The sequence below is a fragment of the Somniosus microcephalus genome, chromosome 26 (genome assembly GCF_052327205.1).
Source record: "Somniosus microcephalus isolate GS21.2 chromosome 26, FLI_Smic_1.0, whole genome shotgun sequence".
Lineage (NCBI taxonomy): Eukaryota > Metazoa > Chordata > Chondrichthyes > Squaliformes > Somniosidae > Somniosus > Somniosus microcephalus.
Window position 1 is genome coordinate 44,773,904 of NC_141012.1, and position 20,231 is coordinate 44,794,134.

The 20,231-nt window shown below is 46.4% G+C and overlaps 1 protein-coding gene across 2 annotated transcripts in view; it reads left to right on the forward strand.

The window, feature by feature from the left end:
* dcps (decapping enzyme, scavenger) overlaps positions 1-20,231 on the forward strand; it is a 96,423-nt gene that overhangs the window by 52,530 nt on the left and 23,662 nt on the right. For both annotated transcript variants that reach the window (XM_085968161.1, XM_085968159.1), the window contains exon 3: positions 11,481-11,626. In XM_085968161.1, coding sequence (XP_085824287.1) covers positions 11,481-11,626 — 146 coding nt within the window. The remainder of the gene's footprint in view (positions 1-11,480; positions 11,627-20,231) is intronic.

Sequence of the window (20,231 nt, forward strand, 5' to 3'; positions counted from 1 at the left end):
CGCCCCTCCCCTCCCTCGCCCCCCCCTGCCCCCCCTCTCCCCTTCCCCCCCCCGCCCTCCCCCCCCAGTCGCTCTCTCTCTCTCTCTCTCTCTCTTCCAACAACAACATGCCCTCGAAAAAGCCTTGGCACCGCCGGGCACTTCAGCTAGTTAAGTATAAATAAGTTTTTTTTTAAAAATTTAAACAATTTTTTTTTTTGAAAAAAATAATTTTTAATAAAAAGGGTCTAAAACTAAACTTACCTTATTGTAGATTCTTTAAAATAATAAACCTGTGGAAAAAAAATTCTAAATTACACTAAAACACCACTTACCTGTAAAAATAAATACTTACGTGTGCTTTTTACAAGCGTAAAGACCGGAGGCCTTTAGACATGCGCAAATCCCCCAAAACAGAGGAAATCCAAGACGCACGCGCTGCCCCCTACAGCGCACGCGCTAGCCTCTTCACCTCTTGGGTTAGAGGAGAGGAAATGCCGGTTTTCAGCGCATGCGCTGTGCATGCTGAAAACCGGCATTTCCTCCGGCCAGACGCGTGAGTACCCCTTCCGTACTCGCGCGTTTGGGGAGGAATTACTGCCCCATTATATATCAGTGATTTGGATGAGGGAACCAAATGTAATATTTCCAAGTTTGCTGACGACACAAAACTAGGTGGGATTGTGAGTTGTGAGGCGGATGCAAAGAGGCTTCAAGGCGATTTAGACAAGTTGGGTGAGTGGGCAAATACATGGCAGATGCAGTATAACGTGGGTAAATGTGAAGTTATCCACTTCGGTAGGAAAAACAGAAACGCAGTGTATTATAAAAATGGTGATAGATTGGGAAATGTTGATGAACAAAGTGACCTGGGTGTCCTTGTACACTAGTCACTGAAAGCAAACATGCAGGTGCAGCAAGCAGTTAGGAAGTCAAATGGTATGTTGGCCTTCATTGCAAGAGGATTTGAGTACAGGAGCAAGGATGTCTTACTACAGTTATACAGGGCCTTGGTCAGACCACACCTGGAGTACTGTGTGCAGTTTTGGTCTCCTTACCTAAGAAAGGATATACTTGCCATAGAGGGAGTGCAGCGAAGGTTCACCAGACTGATTCCTGGGATGGCAGGACTGTCGTATGAGGAGAGATTGGGTCGACTAGGCCTGTATTCACTAGAGTTTAGAAGAATGAGAGGGGATCTCATTGAAACGTATAAAATTCTGACGGGGCTGGACAGACTGGATGCAGGGCCTAGAACGAGAGGTCACAGTCTCAGGATATAGGGCAGGACATTTAGGACTGAGATGAGAAATTTCTTCACTCAGAGGGTGGTGAACCTGTGGAATTCTCTACCCCAGAAGGCTGTGGAGGCCAAGTCACTGAATATATTTAAGAAGGAGATAGATAGATTTCTGGACACAAAAGGCATCAAGGGGTATGGGGAGAGAGCGGGAACATGGTGTTGAGCTAGAGGATCAGCCCTGATCATATTGAATGGCGGAGCAGGCTCGAAGGGCCGAATGGCCTACTCCTGCTCCTATGTTTCTATGTCCAAAGGAGCATTCTTCATGCATCAACCAAGATATAGTCAGGCTCATAGAGGGTTAGTTGTGATTGTGGGGAGCTATGTGCTACCGCAGTCTTCCAGGGCTTTGCTTGTCTTAGAGATTCAGAGAAGGACATCCCAGAGATTTTGCTGAAATAGGTGCAAGTTATTTTCCCCTTCTCTTTTGCTTGTCCCAGGAGATTGCATGGTCGGAGGTGGGTCAGTGCTGAACGTGGTTTCACCATGTCGCAATATGGCGGGCCTGATGTCCTTCCATGCCCTTTTTATTTGTATGTGCTGAAGGTTAATTGACTGTGGCAGACCTCACAGCTGAGCCAGATCTTGTTTTCACTGGGTAGCCTGGCTCATCCATGTTTTTTGTTTTAGTTTTCCCCATTGCTAGTCCAGAGGTGCTCAAACAAGCACTTACTGTTCCCTTGGCTGAGATCAGCTGTCTCAGAGCACTAAATGGGGATTGAAGCTGGGTCTGAATGGCCCACTTGCTCACCGGAAATAAATTGGTGTGGCATCAGGGAAACCCGTTGCTGCAACTCGAACTTACTCCAGATACTTTCTCCGTGTGCTGAGTGCAAATAATCCACTCCCACAGATAAGCCTTGGTCCCTCTGAACTAAAAATATGGGCCTAGAAATTCGGTATAGCCCCGTTTGGGGTGCTAGTCCTGGCGATGCGCAAAGTTTAGCGCCAGTCACAATTTAGCGCCACCTAGCGCGATATTGGGTTGCAGCGCCCCTAAAGGTGATTGCGGCGCTAAATCAGGCACTGCACGCTACTCTTAAGGCGCTAACCCGGCGGCGCAACCCAATATTGCTGCGGCGGGGCGCAGCGCAGGTGCTTTCAATAATCACTTTCCCTGAGACACAGTGGCGCCGGCCAGCTCTTAAAGGGGCAGGTCAATTGGCATCACCAGACACACTCACTGCCTTGTAGGCCTTCAAAGCGGTGGGAGCCTACCTGTGGCGCACCAGCCTAGCAAGAAATGGAAAGGGTGAGGCAGTGGGCGGAACGCCTCACTGATGGGGCATTGGATGCTTTGGTTGGCGCAATGGAATCAAGGCCAAGGAAGATGGTCGGAATGTGATTTATGTTTTGGACAGTCTCCCGGGTGTGAGAGGCAGTTATGTGTCAGGGTATTAGTTTTGCTTTCTGTTGCCATAGCTTTCTCATGTTTGAAGGAACCACATTTTGTGTAATGAAACACTTTTTCATTTACAACGGCTATGCCTGCTATTTACATGCATCTTGCCCTTCACAGGCTTGGGGGTATCAGACCAGTTCCATGCCTGTTCTTGGAATGGCAGCAAGCATTCCGTGAGAGGGGCCTAGAAGCTACTTCTGATCAGCCTCTGATGCGCAGCCTGAGAAGAGCCGCTCGCGTAGAAGTTCAGCCACCGACAGAGATGTCCTGCACCTTATCTGAGGCTGCAGATCTGGCTGAAGCAGCTGGCACAGCTCAGTCACCACCTCCTTTCTAAATCGCAGCCTTCTGACACACTGCTCCTCCGGCATGTTCATGTAGGAAAACTGCTGTCGGAAAACCCTGCCAGCGTAAGGTCTGCTGTGGCGACGTCTGTTGGCCCTCCTCCGTCTGGCCATGCCCGCCCCCCTCTCCCAGCGTCTCAGTGCCCTTTCCAGATGATTCAGCAGCAGGACGTTCCCCTCCAATGCAGCCCCCATAATAAGTGCCCACAGGATGGTTCCCCGTTGTCAAGGCTCACCAACAGCAAGGTGATGGTCAGAAGGCTGAAGATCGTCTGCCTGTGCTGGCTCAGTGGTCAAATGGCTCTCGGTGTGCAGCTCAGCAACTCTTTGTAGCTCTCGAGGAAGTTGTGATCCAAAAATGGCTGCCACTTTTAAACCACACCAGTCCCCTATAAATAACGCTCCTCCAGCCTGAGAGAGACTTGGTAAGGCCCAGGTAAGCTGTCACTATTAGCGCCAGGCGCTATGGAGGGGGGCGCCACTGAATTTCTGGTCCGGGGCACCCAAAAGGCGTTGCACACTCAAATTACTTCATAATCGCTAAGATTTAGCGCCGGCGCTAAATGCATGCTCAATATGGGGCGAGGCGCTAGACGCCTTGCGCCCGCCCGGAAATTGGCTAGCGCCCCACTTCTCGGCCTCTTTAGGCATTAATCGGTGGCGCTATCAACCGAATTTCTCCCCCATGGTCTTTTGCATGAAGACTAGGATAGAAGGGTCAATCATGGTTCTTTTTACTGTTAATTCATGCAGTGGAAATAGTACAGGATCCCACTTGATCGCTCCGACTGATGGCAAACTCCACATTGACAAACATTGGCTGAAAAATTAAAATCTAGTTGATTAAAAAGTAAGATTAACAGAATCAAGATTGAAACAAACATCAGATTTAGCTTTAAAAAAAAAAGAAAAAGGAAGACTTGCATTTATACAGCGCCTTTCACGACCACTGGAGACCACAAAGTGCTTTACAGCCAATGAATTACTTTAGGAGTGTAGTCACTGTTGTAATGTGGGAAACGTGGCAGCCAATACGCACAGCAAGCTCCCACAAACAGCAATGTGATAATGACCAGATAATCTGTTTTTTTGTTATGTTGATTGAGGAATAAATATTGGCTAACTTAAAATATTTAACATAACGCAGTGTCTCTTCCAGAACAATAAAAGTCAAGATAACTTTAGAGGCTCTCTGTAGTGCTTTAGACATAGGACCGTGCGTTCTCAGTGGAAAAACTTGTAACAGACCCAGCGGAGACCTTGTTAGTCTGCAACTGTGTCGCATTAGACCAAGAAGAATATTGAAGCATCCAGACTACCAGGTCCAGTTGTTTATGTATCGCCCTTGGAAATCGAGATGAAGGTTGACGGATAAGTCTCACAATTAAACAACGCTAATCCCCAGTGATGTACGCTTGCAATGATAGAGCCTTAAATCAACTTGGGCTTCTCAGATATCACTATACTCTCGCAGAAACCAGACAAGCAATTTGCACACATCCAGGACACAACCGAAACACAAGAATCTTGCTTACAGTAACCCAATGAGACAGTTAAAAAGTTTATAGTCTGGAGTATAAGAAATTGATGGTAATTATTTCTATCTTTGTGCCTCCCAAAACTTGTTTAGCAGACAATCCCTTTGAAGCAACTTCTACATAGTAACCAGGGGTGTGAGCTGCCTACCAAGCTAGAGACAATCGCATCCATTGCTAGGAACCCATTCTAAAAAAAGTAGCAAGGAAGTGGACTCGTTTTTGGATCATAGGGAACAAAAGATGCCTCCAGCAACAACTATTAAACTGTCGAATGAAATAATGGTACTGAAAATCTGAAACGGTAACATACTACCTGGTACAATCAGACTGCAGCATGGCACCTTTATAGTCAGACAGCAACGCACCACCAGCGCAGACCGAATGCTGTGACATACATGCGGGAGCTCTCGATCTCACACAGAGGATTCCCACCAAATGTGAAAAGTTTGTAGGCTGCCATATTGATCTACATAAAAGGAAGATCAGATGCGGAAAGGGAACTGAGGGTGGCTGTGATGGAATGAAACAGAAATGTTGTGTGATTAGACAGTTTCATCATTGTACATACTTCACCTTCAGCTCCATCACTGGCTACAATACCCATTATTTTCACTTTTCTATATATCAGTTGCTGTGTTGGGCTGAGCTTTTTTAAAATTTGTTTATGGGATGTGGGCGTTGCTGGCAAGCCCCGCATTTATTGCCCTTGAGAAGGTGGTGGTGAGCTGCCTTGAACCGCTGCAGTCCGTGTGGTGAAGGTGCTCCCACAGTGCTGTTAGGTAGGGAGTTCCAGGATTTTGACCCAGTGACGATGAAGAATCGGTGATATACTTCTAAGTCAGGATAGTGTGAGACTTGGAATGGAACTTGGAGGTGGTGGTGTTCCCATGCGCCTGCTGCCCTTGTCCTTCTGGGTGGTAGAGGTCGAGGGTTTGGGGGGGGTGCAGCCGAAGAAGCCTTGGCGAGTTGCTGCGGTGCATCTTGTAGATGGTACACACTGCAGCCACGGTACACCGGTGGTGGAGGGAGTGCCAATCAAACAGGCTGCTTTGTCCTGGATGGTGTTGAGCTTTTTGAGTGTTGTTGGAGTTGCACTCATCCAGGCAAGTGGAGAGTATTCCATCACACTCCTTACTTGTGCCTTGTAGATGGTAGAAAGGCTTTGGGGAGTCAGGAGGTGAGACACTCGATGCAGAATACCCAGCCTCTGACCTGCTCTTGTTGCCACAGTATTTATGTGGCTGGTTAGACTCTCGCTTGTTGGAGATAGTCATTGCCTGGCACTTGTGTGGCGCGAATGTTACCTGCCACTTATCAGCCCAAACATGAAAGTCGTTCAGGTCTTGTTGCATGCGGGCATGGACTGCTTCGTTATCTGAGGAGTTGCGAATGGCACTGAACACTGCAGTCATCAGCGAACATCCCCATTTCTGACCTTATGTTGGAGGGAGGATCATTGATGAAGCAGCTGAAGATGGTTGGGCCTAGGACACTGCCCTGAGGAACTCCTGCAGCGATGTCCTGGGGCTGTGATGATCGACCTTCAACCACAGTTAAGTTGGTGAATACAGGAAGAGGAGTAAGTGCAACCATGCAGTGGGCCTGAACTGCTGCGGATGTCATGCAAGATGGCAGAGGAGCCAGTTCAAGAGCAGATGGATGTGGAGGAAGATTGTGTAGTTGGGTGTGACGGGGACCAGCTGTTCACTCCTCTGCTGTTTTTTTAAGAGTGTTAAGATTGACCAATTACTGAAATTTTAGGAACAAAAAGTAATACATTGAATTCTGGAGTTTCAGTTCACAAATCCGCAATGAACAGATTTGAAAGCGATGTTCAACAAAAACCTTGTAACTCTCTGACCTCCTGGCACTTTCCATTTCCTCGCAGCTCGCTGACTAAGTAGATAACATACTCCTTTGGCGTGTTTAGAATATTTAACTCTGCAACTAAACTAAAACAAATAATTAATGCTGAACACTAACTGCTTGCCCTGCCTTTCTTTTTTTCTCCTTACTTCCATTCTCTTCTCCACTCCCCTCTATTCTATTTTACTTCGATTTTAATTTTCCTTTATCTGGTGCACCTTATTTTATTTATAACCTTTAGTTACGAGCAGGTTGCTTCTCGCTCTTTGCCTCCTGCACTTCAGCTATTTTGGAAGTAGGAGCAACATTGCAAAAAACTGGGCTTTTGATTGGCTGTAAAACCGACCGTACAGGTTATTTTTCAGCGAATTGAATATCACAAGTCTAAAGATTGACAGTGATGTCATAGACATGGCCAGGCCAGTCTTTGACCTGTACAAGCGTCCAGTAAAGAGAGCTTGTCTGGCATGGGCTATCCTGTTGCCAGCCCAGAGATCTCCATAATGCAAAGACGAGAAAACAAGCTCATTGCATGGTAAAGGTTAAGTCTCGACCAGTCACAACTCTGAATGATCAGGTAGTAGCAAGGTGTTTTAGTGCAGTGTAAAGGTGTGGCTGAGTGAAGATTGGGGGCTGTATTCTCCTCTGCGATCCTGCCCTAAACGGCGTGGGATTGTGGGCAGAGAATGAGGCAAAGTCTGGTAGCAACGCCTACTTCACCTCACTGCCCCAGCCTGGATTTCCCTCCTCCTGGGACTGCCCTTTCCCCACCCACCAAAATATGAAATGGCATTGCCGGGGCATTTCCCTTCTGTCTATCCCCAGTTGCCGCCGCTTTCGGGAATGTGGTATAGAAGCTGGCAGTAGGCCTGGGGTAGTGGCTCAAGATCAGGAAATGAAGGGACAGGGCCTCATCCAGGCCTCCTCACCCTCCACCTTGGCGCCCACACACTTGCCTGTGTTGGCGCTGCTCTCTGCTGAGGCCTACAACGGTAAGGCTCTCGTGATCTATGGGGCTTTTCTGCCTGGTTGCTTCTTCTGGTGCTGCAGCAGGCCTCCCCCTCAGTGGAGAGAATCCCGCCGTGCATAACTAAAGACACCCCTCCCCCCCCCCCCCCCCCCCCACCCGGGGTAATGGGCTCGGTTTGGGGTGACATCCAAGGAGCCCCACACTTACTTCCTCCCAAATAAGAGAATCCAAGCCTGGGTGCTTTTCCCTCAGGAACCCTGGCGTGTTCTTCTCCCATTGTATGCCATTTAAAATTCATTCAGCATCTTCCATAGTCCCTTCACTATCTGAGTGGCAATGTAATGATGCGCCAGTCACAGTCTACAAATTAGCTCTCTAAATCTTGTGGAAGTTTTAAAATAATCTATGTTTCTGTTTGAAACATGCGACTTTACTCAGATAAATGACACACAGGTATGTATGTCTCTGATCACTAATGTTAAGCTTATCGGTTATTTTGCGTATAATACTGCAGACAGCAGGTGAATATACCTGATGGAACATATTTATTTGCTGAAGCATTCTGTGTATTGCAATCCACCTGTCCTGTACCACAACTGCTAAACACCCAGGCGTGAGATTAATGAAGCATCAATGTGATTTAGGGGAGTTTCCTGGCCAAGCACAACCCTTGCCTGTTTCTGAACTCCTAAAGTCTGCGTTGTATCACTGAAAATATTTTAATCTGTTTGCACATCCTGTAAAGGAGCTGAACATTTTTGATAACAACGTTTAGGGAGTTACGCCCACTTAAATCAGTGTAGTCAGCAAAACAAACTGCTCTTGCATGCTAGTTCCTACATACTAAGTGGCTGTCACTTAATTAAGATCCTGAGTTACCAGTCTTTCCCGTAGAGTATGGCGGGTAGAAATTGGACCACATTGCACACGTTCTATGGGCATGAAATGGGTGCAACGAGGGCCATATTCAGAGACCAACGTCCCGCGCCCAAAGGACACCTGAAAGACATCCGACCCGATATTGGGTTCACCCATTTTACAGGTATTGCTGGCAGCCGCCTAAAACTGCTGTTAGACCGCTTACATATGTAAATGAGGGGTGTTTTTTAAATCACTTATCGGGAAGTGGCATTGCTGGCAAGGCTGGCGTTTATTGCCCATCCCTAGTTGCCCTTGAGAAAGTGATGGTGGGCCTGTTCCTTGAACCGCTGCAGTCCATGTGATGATGTTACTCCACAATGTTGTTAGGTAGGAGGTGCCAGAATTTTGATCAGCCACGATGAAGAAACGGCGATATGTATCCAAGTCAGCGATGGTGTGTGACTTGGAAGGGAACTTGGAGGTGATGGTGTTCCCATACACCTACTGTTCTTGTTTTTCTAGGTGGTGGAGGTTGCAGGTTTGGGCGCTGCTGCCGAAGAAGCCTTGGCGAGTTGCTGCAGTGCATCCTCTAGATATTATACACTTGTAGACACAGTACACCGATGGTGGAGGGAGTGGATGTTTAAGCTAGTGAATCAGGTGCCAATCCTGGATGGTGTCGAGCTTCTTGAATGTTGTTGCAGCTGATTTGATTTCTGCCTTGTAGGTGGTGGAGAGGCTTTCGGGAATCATGAGGTGAGCCACTTGCTACAGAAAACCCAGCCTCTGACTTGCTCTAGTAGCCACAGCATTTATATGGCTGGCCCAGTTGAGTTTCTGGGCAATGATGGTGGAGGACCCGATGATGGGAATGCCATTGAATGTCGAGGGGAGATGGTTAGGCTCTCTCTTGTTGAAAATGGTCACTTGTGTGGTGCAAATGTTACTTGCCATTTATCACCCCAAGCCTGGATGTTGTCTAGGCCTTGCTGCACGCAGGCATAGGATGCTTCCTTATCAGAGGATAATGTGCCATCATCGTGAACAGCCCTACTTCTGACCTTATGATGGAGGGAAGGCCATTGACAAATCAGTTGAAGATAATTGAGACTAGGACACTGTCCTGAGGAACTCCTGCAGCGATGTCCTGGAGCTGCGATGATTGGCTTCCAACAACCGCAGCCATCTTCCTTTGTGCCAAGTATGACTCCAGCCAGTGGAGCGTTTTCCACCAATCCCCATTGACTTCAGTTTTACCAGGGCTCCTTGGTGTCAACTGTTGCCTTGTTGTCAAGGGCAGTCACTCTCATTTCACCGCTGGAATTGAGCTCTTCTGCCCATGTTTGGACCAAGGTTGGAGTCTGATGATGATTGGGAGCAGGCTGATGGGGCAGTAATTTACCTGGATTTGTCCTACTTTTTGTGGACAGGACTTACCTGGGCAGATTTCCACATTGCCGGGTAGCTGCCAGTGCGCAGCTGTACTGAAACAGCTGGGCTACTGGTTCTGGAGCACAGGTCTTCAGCACTACAGTCGGGATGTTGTCGGGACCCGTAGCCTTTGCTGTGTCCACCGCACTCAGTCGTTTCTTGATGGAGTGAATTGGCTGAAGACTGGCATCTGTGATGGTGGGGACCTCCAGGGGGAGGCCGAGATGGATCATCCACTCGGCACTTCTGGCTGAAGGTGGTTGCAAGTGTTTCAGCCTTGTCTTTTGCACTTGTGTGCTGGGCCCTGCCATCGTTGAGGATGGGGATGTTCCTTGACCCTCCTCCTCCCGTTAGTTGCTTAATTGTCCACCACCATTCACAACCCGATGTGGCAGGACTGCAAAGCTTTGATCTGATCCATTGATTGTGGGATCGCTTAGCTGTGTCTGTAGCATGCTGCTTCTGCTGTTTAGCATGCATTTAGTCCTATGTTGTAGCTTCACCGGGTTGGCACCTCATTTTCAGATACGCTTGATGCTGGTCTCGGCAGGGGAAAGAACCTCTCAGCGTCTACCCTGTCAATCCCCTCAGAATCCTACATGTTTCAGTGAGATCACACCTCATTCTTCTAAACTCCAGAGAGTATCGGCCCAATCTACTCAATCTCTCCTCATAGGACAGCCCTCTCATCCCAGGAATCAATCTAGTGAACCTTCGTTGTACCGCCTCCAAGGCACGATAACTGTTTAACTTTTTTTGTGGGGAGGGTGGGGGTAGATAAATGTTGGAGTAATAGGGTATAGGTTTTCTTTCACTGTTCATTGCATGGGGAGTGACCAGTAGTGATCGATTGTTTCACTGGTCACTTAGATGGTAACAAAAAGGCAAAAATTTAAGATGGGCACAAAAACAATTAAACAGGAGGTTAGTCAAAGTTTCTTGCCACGGAGAATGGTTCGAATGTGAACATTTCTGCCACAAACTATTGAATCTACAAATTCTTTTGAAAAGGAATTAGTTAACAGGAGACAGCAGGAGAGGGGGATTAGACTGGGTGGGATATTAAAGGGGCACGGGGAGACAGCAGGAGAGGGGGATTAGAATGGGTGGGATATTAAAGGGACACTGGGAGACAGCAGGAGAGGGGGATTAGAATGGGTGGGATATTAAAGGGACACGGGGAGACAGCAGGAGAGGGGGATTAGAATGGGTGGGATATTAAAGGGACACGGGGAGACAGCAGGAGAGGGGGATTAGAATGGGTGGGATATTAAAGGGGCCTGGGGAGACAGCAGGAGAGGGGGATTAGAATGGGTGGGATATTAAAGGGACACGGGGAGACAGCAGGAGAGGGGGATTAGAATGGGTGGGATATTAAAGGGGCCTGGGGAGACAGCAGGAGAGGGGGATTAGAATGGGTGGGGCATGTGGATACAAACACCGACACAGACCTGATGGACCGAATGGTCTGTTTTTGTGCTGTAACAATCTATGATTCTACCGCAGCCATTGTGTCATGGACAAGCAATAAACAGAGGCCAGATAACGTCCCTGTGGGCAGTAGGACTTAACATTGGGGCTTTCTGCACCTCCTACTCGGTGGTTATAGAATGGGATTATTGGAGGCTAAGAAGCAGGCCACTTGTCCATGCTGTACCCAACAAACATAGCATGGGAAGTGGGGAGGAACAACAATTGATGGCTTGGAGAATTACAAAAAAAATTCTTCACTCATCTTTCTGGTTACTTTTTTAAATTCTAAGACAAAGTCTGCATTCCTTTGCAGAGATAAAGACCACAGTGGTATGTCCAGCTACAGAGAAGCACATCAAGAAATACCTACGGCAGGAGATGTACCTCGTCCATGAAACAGCAGATGACTATAAGACCATCAGCACCCCGTACCTTCAGTCCCAAACCTTCAGTATTCAGGTATTGTGCATTTCAATAAATAAATGGCCCTTTCTGCTCATTCCTTTTCTCATGGGCTCTGTAGTTCAGTGGGCCACTCCTGAGCCAGGAGGGTGGGTGTGCAGGCAGGCTGTCTCAGGTATCTGCCAAAGCCACAGTCAGTTTGGCCATTTGGAGATATGCAAGAGCAGCGCTGGTACTGCATCCTCTTTATATAATTCTCGTAATTCTGTGGGTAAGTGGCAGGCCCCTGCTCAGTGCCAACACAAATAAGATCAAACTTAAGTGATGAATACTTGCAGGCAGCAGTATTGGTCCATCCTGACCAATCCAGTTCCCTACAAGATTATCTTGATGGATTTCTAGGTCTAATAACCTTGAATCCTATTTGCTGATGGGAACCTGTCTTGTCCTTCAGAGTAGTCTGTTCCACATATTTATCATCCCTTTCACTGAAAATGTTTTGCCTGAACTTTCCGTTTTCTTTTGTCATCCTTAATTTGAAACGATGATCCCTTGTTCTTGAAGTTCATACATGGTAGAAGAGTTTCTCTCGATCCACATTCTCCAATCGCCTCAAATCTTAAATACGGAGAGCATGTCCCAGGGTAGCTAATGTGTCCTGAAAGCTCTGCCCTCTTAGTTCTGGAATTAATCCAGCAACCCTCATCTGCATTTCCTCCAATAAACAAACACTTTTTAAATGGAGATACTAAAATTGCACAGTATTCTCACAATGTAGTCTCACCGAGGCCAGATATAACTTTAGAATTCCCTCTCTCAACATATAAATGACACCCCTAGTTAAAGCTCCCAACATTCTGGCTGCTTTCCTGTCTGTAATCACGGTACTCACAGTTCTAGCTGTCTACCAGTACAGGAAACTTTCGATTAACCGGCACCTAAATAACCGGAAATGTCAGTTAACCGGCAAAATTCAGGAGTAGGTTCAGGTAACTTTTATTACTTGCCTTCCTCCATGTGTTGCTGTGCAAGGGTGTGGCTGCAGCTGTTGCTAAGCTACAGAGACGCTTGCAACTTGTGGCCATTGTTTTGAACTTGTTGCTAAGCAACAGGGTTTGTTGCTTAGCTCCGTATCTTTTACTATAGCGTTCGGTTATCTGGAATTTTTGATGAACCGGCACCACGTCGGTCCCGTCCATGCCAGATAAAAAAAAAGTTTCCTGTACTACAAAAAGCACATTTGCATTTAATACATAATCCACACCGTCCTATTCTCTGCTGAACCCCAAAACTTTACATTTCTCTTTTCACTTCAGTTAGCTTTCTGCCTTTTCTATAAACCTTCTAACAATTTTCTTGGAACCCTTACTTACGGGTGGACAGACGTAAACTCCTATTCCTACTAACTAAATCCCACTGGGACAAACCATTAGTGACCACTCAAGAGGATTGATTCTGTCACATGGATCATTTCCAAGGTGTCATTTAACTGGACAGGCAAGTGTCAAAAACTATCATTGCCAGTTGTGAATTAGTTTAATGAAGGACAGGACCTCACTTAGGTGCAGCATTCCTTTCATCTTTGATAGGTTATGGTAAGGGCAACAGAGACCGGATATCAATACCATCCAAAACTTCCTTGTTCATTAGGCCTATTTAAGCAAGAGCCATAGCACCTTAACCAGTGTACTAGTCTAAAGCCTTGAGTGGTCTTATACAGACCCAGCTGAACAGGCACCAGTCCCAAATGGGAACCCTTAGTAACACAACTTCCCCACAATCGAAAGACTTGTGATTTGACGGCTTGACCTTAGCCCTCTTTTAAAAATAGGAGTCACGTTTGCTGCTTTCCCTTCCTCCAGGATGGGACCCTAATCCAGACACTCTAGAAAATGTTGATGATGGGATTCACGATCTCCTGAGCCAACTGGGATGAAATTCGTTTGAACTCTGAGGCTTATCAATCTTGAATTTCTGGAACTTTCCCAATACAGTCTGCTCCTGACAATGTAAAGGATTTTTTTGAACAATAATATGAATTACGTAACTTTTAGTTGAAAGGAATAGACTTTGTATGCTCGCTTTCATTTTAAAGGTGTCTACGTTAAACTCACCATTAAATTATATCCTCATTTTTGGCACTTCTCTCCTTTTCATTTGTGAGTACTTCTGCAGAGTAGTGGCTTTGTATTTCAACAACTTCCCTGTCCTCAGCCACAGGGTATTGTTCTTTCTGGCTTTTACATGCCCTTTAATATCCCACCTAGTCTAATCGCCTCCCTGTACCCACACCTTGCTTTTGACATATTTGAAGCAGGCTTTGTTCTTCTCCTTTAGGTTGCCAGCTATATTTTGTTCATGTTCTCTTTCAGCAAATATTTCTTTGTATTTCTCGGCCTCTTTCTAGATCTCCCTATCCAGTTCCCTTCCTGAACTTTTTATATTTTGCATGCTTTCTCCTTCTTTCTAATGCTTTCTGTAACTTTTTTAATTATCTGCATGATTTGTATTTCCTCAACAGCTTATTTGAGGGATAAATTACTTTTGCATCTTAAAAAATATCCTTTTAAAATGTTGCCATTTTCTTTCTGCAGTCTTTCTTCTCAATATTTCCACCCACTTTATGTATTCTCTCATGCCCTCAAATTTTGCTTGTCTAAAATTAAGTTTCTTAATAGGCTTGTTCTTCTCTACTCAAAGTAACAACACTATGGTCACTAGATCCCAGATCTTCCCATTCTACTATTTAACTTATCTCCCTTTCCTCACTAGTTAACACTAAATCTAATATTGCATTCTCCCTTGTCCGTTCCCTCACATGCTGCTTTAGAAATGGGTGCAGCCCAGCTTCAGTAAATTTCTGCTCATAGAGTCATAGAGTTATACAGCACAGAAAGAGGCCCTTCGGCCCATCGCGTCCGCGCCGGCCATCAGGCCCTGTCTATTCTAATCCCATTTTCCAGCATTTGGTCCGTAGCCTTGTATGCTATGGCATTTCAAGTGCTCATCCAAATGTTTCTTGAATGTTGTGAGGGTTCCTGCCTCTACCACCCTTTCAGGCAGTGAGTTCCAGATTCCAACCACCCTCTGGGTGAAAAAGTTCTTCCTCAAATCCCCTCTAAACCTCCTGCCCCTTACCTTGAATCTGTGCCCCCTGGTTATTGACCCCTCTACTAAGGGAAAAAGTTCCTTTCTATCTACCCTATCTATGCCCCTCATAATTTTGTACACCTCAATCAGGTCCCCCCTCAGCCTTCTCTGCTCCAAGGAAAACAACCCCAGCCTGTCCAGTCTTTCTTCATAGCTGAAGCGCTCCAGCCCAGGTAACATCCTGGTGAATCTCCTCTGCACCCTCTCCAAAGCAATCACATCCTTCCTATAGTGTGGCGACCAGAACTGCACACAGTATTCCAGCTGTGGCCTAACCAGCGTTTTGTACAGCTCCATCATAACCTCCCTGCTCTTATATTCTATGCCTCGGCTAATGAAGGCAAGTATTCCATATGCCTTTTTAACCACCTTATCCACCTGTTCTGCTGCCTTCAGGGATCTATGTACATGCACACCAAGTTCCCTCTGATCCTCTGTCTTTCCTAGGGTCTTACCATTCATTGTGTATTCCCTTGCCTTGTTAGTCCCTCCAAAATGCATCACCTCACACTTTTCAGGGTTAAATTCCATTTGCCACTGTTCCGCCCATCTGACCAACCCGTCTATATCGTCCTGCAGACTGAGGCTACCCTCCTCGCTATATACCACCCCACCAATTTTTGTGTCATCTGCGAACTTACTGATCATACCTTTTACATTCACATCCAAATCATTAATGTAGACTACAAACAGCAAGGGACCCAGCACCGATCCCTGCGGTACCCCACTGGACACAGGCTTCCAGTCACAAAAACAACCTTCGACCATCACCCTCTGTCTTCTGCCACTCAGCCAGTTTTGGATCCAATGTGCCAAGTCACCCTGGATCCCATGGGCTCTTAGCTTCTTGACCAGTCTCCTATGCGGGACTTTATCGAAAGCCTTACTGAAATCCATGTATACCACATCCACTGCATTACCCTCATCCACACACCTAGTCACCCCCTCGAAAAATTCAATCAAATTAGTCAGACATGATCTTCCCTTGACACAGCCATGCTGACTATCCCTGATTAATCCTTGCCTCTCCAAGTGGAGACTAATTCTGTCCCTCAGAATTTTTTCCAATAATTTCCCTACCACTGATGTTAGGCTCACTGGCCTGTAATTCCCTGGTTTATCCCTACTACCCTTCTTGAATAATGGTACTACGTTAGCTGTTCTCCAGTCCTCTGGCATATCCCCTGTGGCCAGAGAGGTTCTGAAAATTTGTGTCAGAGCCCCTGCAATCTCCTCCTTTGCCTCACACAGCAGCCTGGGATACATCTCGTCCGGGCCTGGGGATTTATCCACTTTTAAGCCTGCTAAAACCGCTAGTACCTCCTCCCTCTTGATGCTAATATGTTCAAGTATATCACAGTCCCCCTGCCCGATTTCTATGTCTACATTGTCCTTCTCCATAGTGAACACAGATGCAAAAAATTCATTTAAAACCCCACCTACATCTTCTGGCTCCACACACAGATTGCCACTTTGGTCCCTAATGGGCCCTACTCTTTCCCTAGTTATCCTCTTGCACTTAATATACTTATAAAACACCTTAGGATTTTCCTTTATTTTGCTCACCAGTGTTATTTCATGGCCCCTCCTCGCTCTCCTAATTTCTTTTTTAAGTATCCCCCTGCACTTTTTATACTCCTCTAGGGCTTCCTCTGTCTTTAGTCCTTTGTATCTGCCAAAAGCCCCCCTTTTTTTCCTAATACATTCTCGTATATCCCTTGACATCCAAGGTTCCCTGGGCTTGTTGGTCCCACCCTTGACCTTTACGGGAACATGTTGCCATTGTACTCTCTCAATTTCCTTTCTGAAAGACTCCCATTGCTCCGATGTGGATTTTCCTACAAGTAGCTGATCCCAGTCCACTTTGGCCAGATCCTGCCTTATCATATTAAAATCGGCCTTCCCCCAATTTAGAATCTTTATTTCCGGTCCATCTCTGTCCTTTTCCATGACTACCTTAAATCTCACCGAATTATGGTCACTGTCACCAAAGTGCTCACCTACTAACACTTCTACCACTTGGCCGGCCACATTCCCTAGAATTAGGTCCAGTACCGCCCCCTCTCTTGTAGGACTTTCTACATGCTGGCTCAAAAAGCTCTTCTGGATGCTCTTTAAGAATTCTGCACCCTCTAAGCCTTTCACACTCTGACTATCCCAGTTAATATTGGGGAAGTTGAAATCCCCCACTATTATTACCCTATTATTTGCACATTTCTCTGAGATTTGCCTACATATCTGTTCCTCTATCTCCCCCTGACTGTTTGGGGGCCTATAGTACACTCCCAGCAAAGTGCTTGCCCCCTTTTTGTTTTTAAGTTCTACCCATCTCAATTGGGTCTCGCTGTCCTCTGCCGAAACTGTCCACCGCCCAGGATCATTCTGATCCGCTTCCCATCTTCCACCCTCCATAAACTTCAGGTCATCCAAAACTCTGCTCCCCATATCCTAACTCGCATCAAGCCCCATTCACACATTGCCTCTATCCTCGTTGACCTACATTGGCTTTTGCTCCCCCAACGCCTTAAGTTTAAAATTCTCAACCTCATGTTTAAATCCCTTCATGGCCTTGTCCCTCCCTGTCTCTGCAACCTCTCCCAGCTCTCTGGCCAACTGTACACCCCTTCCCCCCATTCACCCCACCATTGGCGGCCATGCCTTCAGTCGCCTTGGCTCCACATTCTGGAATTTCCTGCATAACCCACTCTGCCTTTCAACCTCCTTCAAGACCTTCCTTAAAACCCACATCTTTGACAGTGTTTTGGTCATCCCCCCTGATAGCTCATTCTTTGGTGCGGTGTCCATTTATTTTTGATTGTGCCTTTGTGAAGCACCTTGGGATGTTTTCCTATGTTAAAAGCGCTATATAAATGCAAGTTGGTGTTGTCATCAACGATGATCCTGCACTCATCTGTTTTAGGGCCTCCAACAGCAATACGTTTCCATCCTTTGGATTGTTTGATGGCCTGATGCATATTCCTGGCACTAACTTGTTTTTTTTTGTTGCTTTTTCTGTTTTCTAAATCCAGCAAAAAAACTCTCTCATTGCCAAGACCCTTTTATAGATTGCAGGTCATTTCTCTCTGATTCTCTAAAGCACACATAACCCTGCAGGTTTGTTCCTCGCTCATTTTCCTTGTTGAGCCAAGTTTCAATTGCCCACTGTGATTTTGGCAGAAACCTTGAAGAAACATTGTAACCGGCCATTCTTAGCTGTTTCTCTGGGCGATTCGCCACTGGAGAAACGTGGCAGAAATTCAACGAAATGATGTTCAATTGCCCCGTATTAGTCATCACGTCCAGCTCATCCATTGTTTGTTTCCTTCTTGTATTTATATAAACATAGCTTAAATCATCCTTCGCAATCCTAAGTTTAGTTGCTTAGTCAGTAGTCTGCTGTGCTGTCTCCCTTTCCCACAACATTGCTCGTATAAAACCTTCCCCAGTGTCCTGTTTATCCCACCCACTAGGATATATGTACCACCTTGGTTCAGTGAATGGTGCTCCCAGCACTAGTCCAGTGTCTCGGGAATACGAAACCCTTCTTCGTACAACAACTTGCATTTATATAGCGCCTTTAACGTAGTGAAACATCCCAAGGCGCTTCACAGGAGCATTAACAAACAAAATTTGACACCGAGCCTCATAAGTAGATATTATGATAGGTGACCAAAAGCTTGGTCAAGGAGGTAGGTTTTGAGGAGAGGCGGAGAGGTATTGGAAGGGAATCCAAGAGCTTAGGGCCTCCAATGGTGGGACCAAGGAAATCGGAGATGCACAAGAATCCAGATTGGGACGAACGCAGAGTTCTCGGCGGCTTGGAGGAGATTACAGAGATAGAGAGGGGGCGAGGTCATGGAGGGATTTGAACACAAGGATGAGAATTTTAAATTTGAAGCATTGCTGGATCCAGAGCCAGTGTAGGCCAGTGAGCACAGTGGTGATGGGTGAACGAGACTATCTACATCCAAGGTCTAGTGCTCCGAGCTAATCAACGCTACAGTGTTGTAAATCTGTCTCTGCCCCCGCTACCTGCAAATGCAGCTTCCCCTGTAGGAGCACAGAATCACCCATTATATCTGAAACGGTTCGTCGGGTTTTATTTTGGATAGCCTTGACCAACTCCTCCCAGGCCCTAAACTCACTCTGCCAAGGTATTACTCCTACTGCTACTTTGTTCTGCAGCATTTTATAACAGCGTTTTTAAGTTCATTATTGTGATTTGAATGATAGATTGAATGCTGTCTGTGTGTGCGTGCATTGCAAGGGTGTTGGTTTTTATCTGTTGAAGTGTGTGTTGTAGCAGAAACAGCCAAGCTTTGGAGCAGAGCCACGCCATAGTCTATCTGGGCAGCAGTCCCAGACTGAAACAGAATCTCCTTTGGAATGGCTACTTTAAATGATTGCAGCACTAGTCCGTCACACAGCGATACGTTTTCAGCAGCTTCACCGTCAGATATAAAACTGCATTCTCCTTCTCCCACCCCTGTCCCGGTTTTCTTCCCTGTCATCCTGAAGGTTCTGACTCAGAATGGAGTATAGTACCAAGGGCATCTGCAACTCTCCGGGACCCTTCACAAGCAGGTATTCTTTACGTGTGAGCCTCGCCAGTGAGTATTGGCAGGATATTTTATTTTTAATGGTGTATTCTTACGATGTGCAGGCAAAACTTCCAGGTGTCTTGACCCAGTGACAGTGAAGGAACAGTGATGTCTGTCCGAGTCAGGATAGTGTGTGACTTGAAGGGAAACTTGGCGATAATGGTGTTGCTATGATCTTGCTGCTCTTGTCCATCTTGCTGGCAGAGGCCACCGAGACTAGGAGGTGCTGTTGAAGTAAGCCGATGGAATTGCTGCAGTGCAGCCTGCAGGTAGTCCATTCAACAGCCAAAGTGTCCCAGGTGTGGTGGAGGTGGAGTCCAGTGACAGGGATGCTGATCAAGTAAAGTGCTCTGTCCTGGATAGTTTTGAGCTTCCTGAGATGTTTTATAGCAGCCAGAGGTACCCAGGCATGTGGTAAGTGTTCCATCACACCTATGACTTTAGTCTTGTAGATGGTGGAGTGACCCCTGCCCTGCCCTGCCCACCACAGTGTTGGCATGGCTGGTTCAGTTAAGCTTCAGTTCACTGGTTATTTACCCCTGGATAGTAAACAGGAATGAGAATTCGACATCATTGCAGAATGCTCAGTGACGGCCTCAGCAGTTCAGGGATTGAAGCCGCGACCTTCCTAATCTGTATAGTTTAATGGCACTTAGTGCATTTACTATTTTGGGAAATAAAGCCTCTACTTTTAAACCTAAATCTCTACATGTGGGAGAGGATGAAGAGAGTTAGCATTGAGCTGTTGCTTTACAAAGTGGTGCATTACTGGTTCCACAGTAGCATCAGAGATTGCTAGAGTTTATGAGCGAAGAGTCCCACACAGCTTTCGATTGCAGCAGGAGAGTAAATCAAACCATGTATCCCAACTCATTTCCAAGTGTTTGTGGATTCATATATTTTCCTTACTA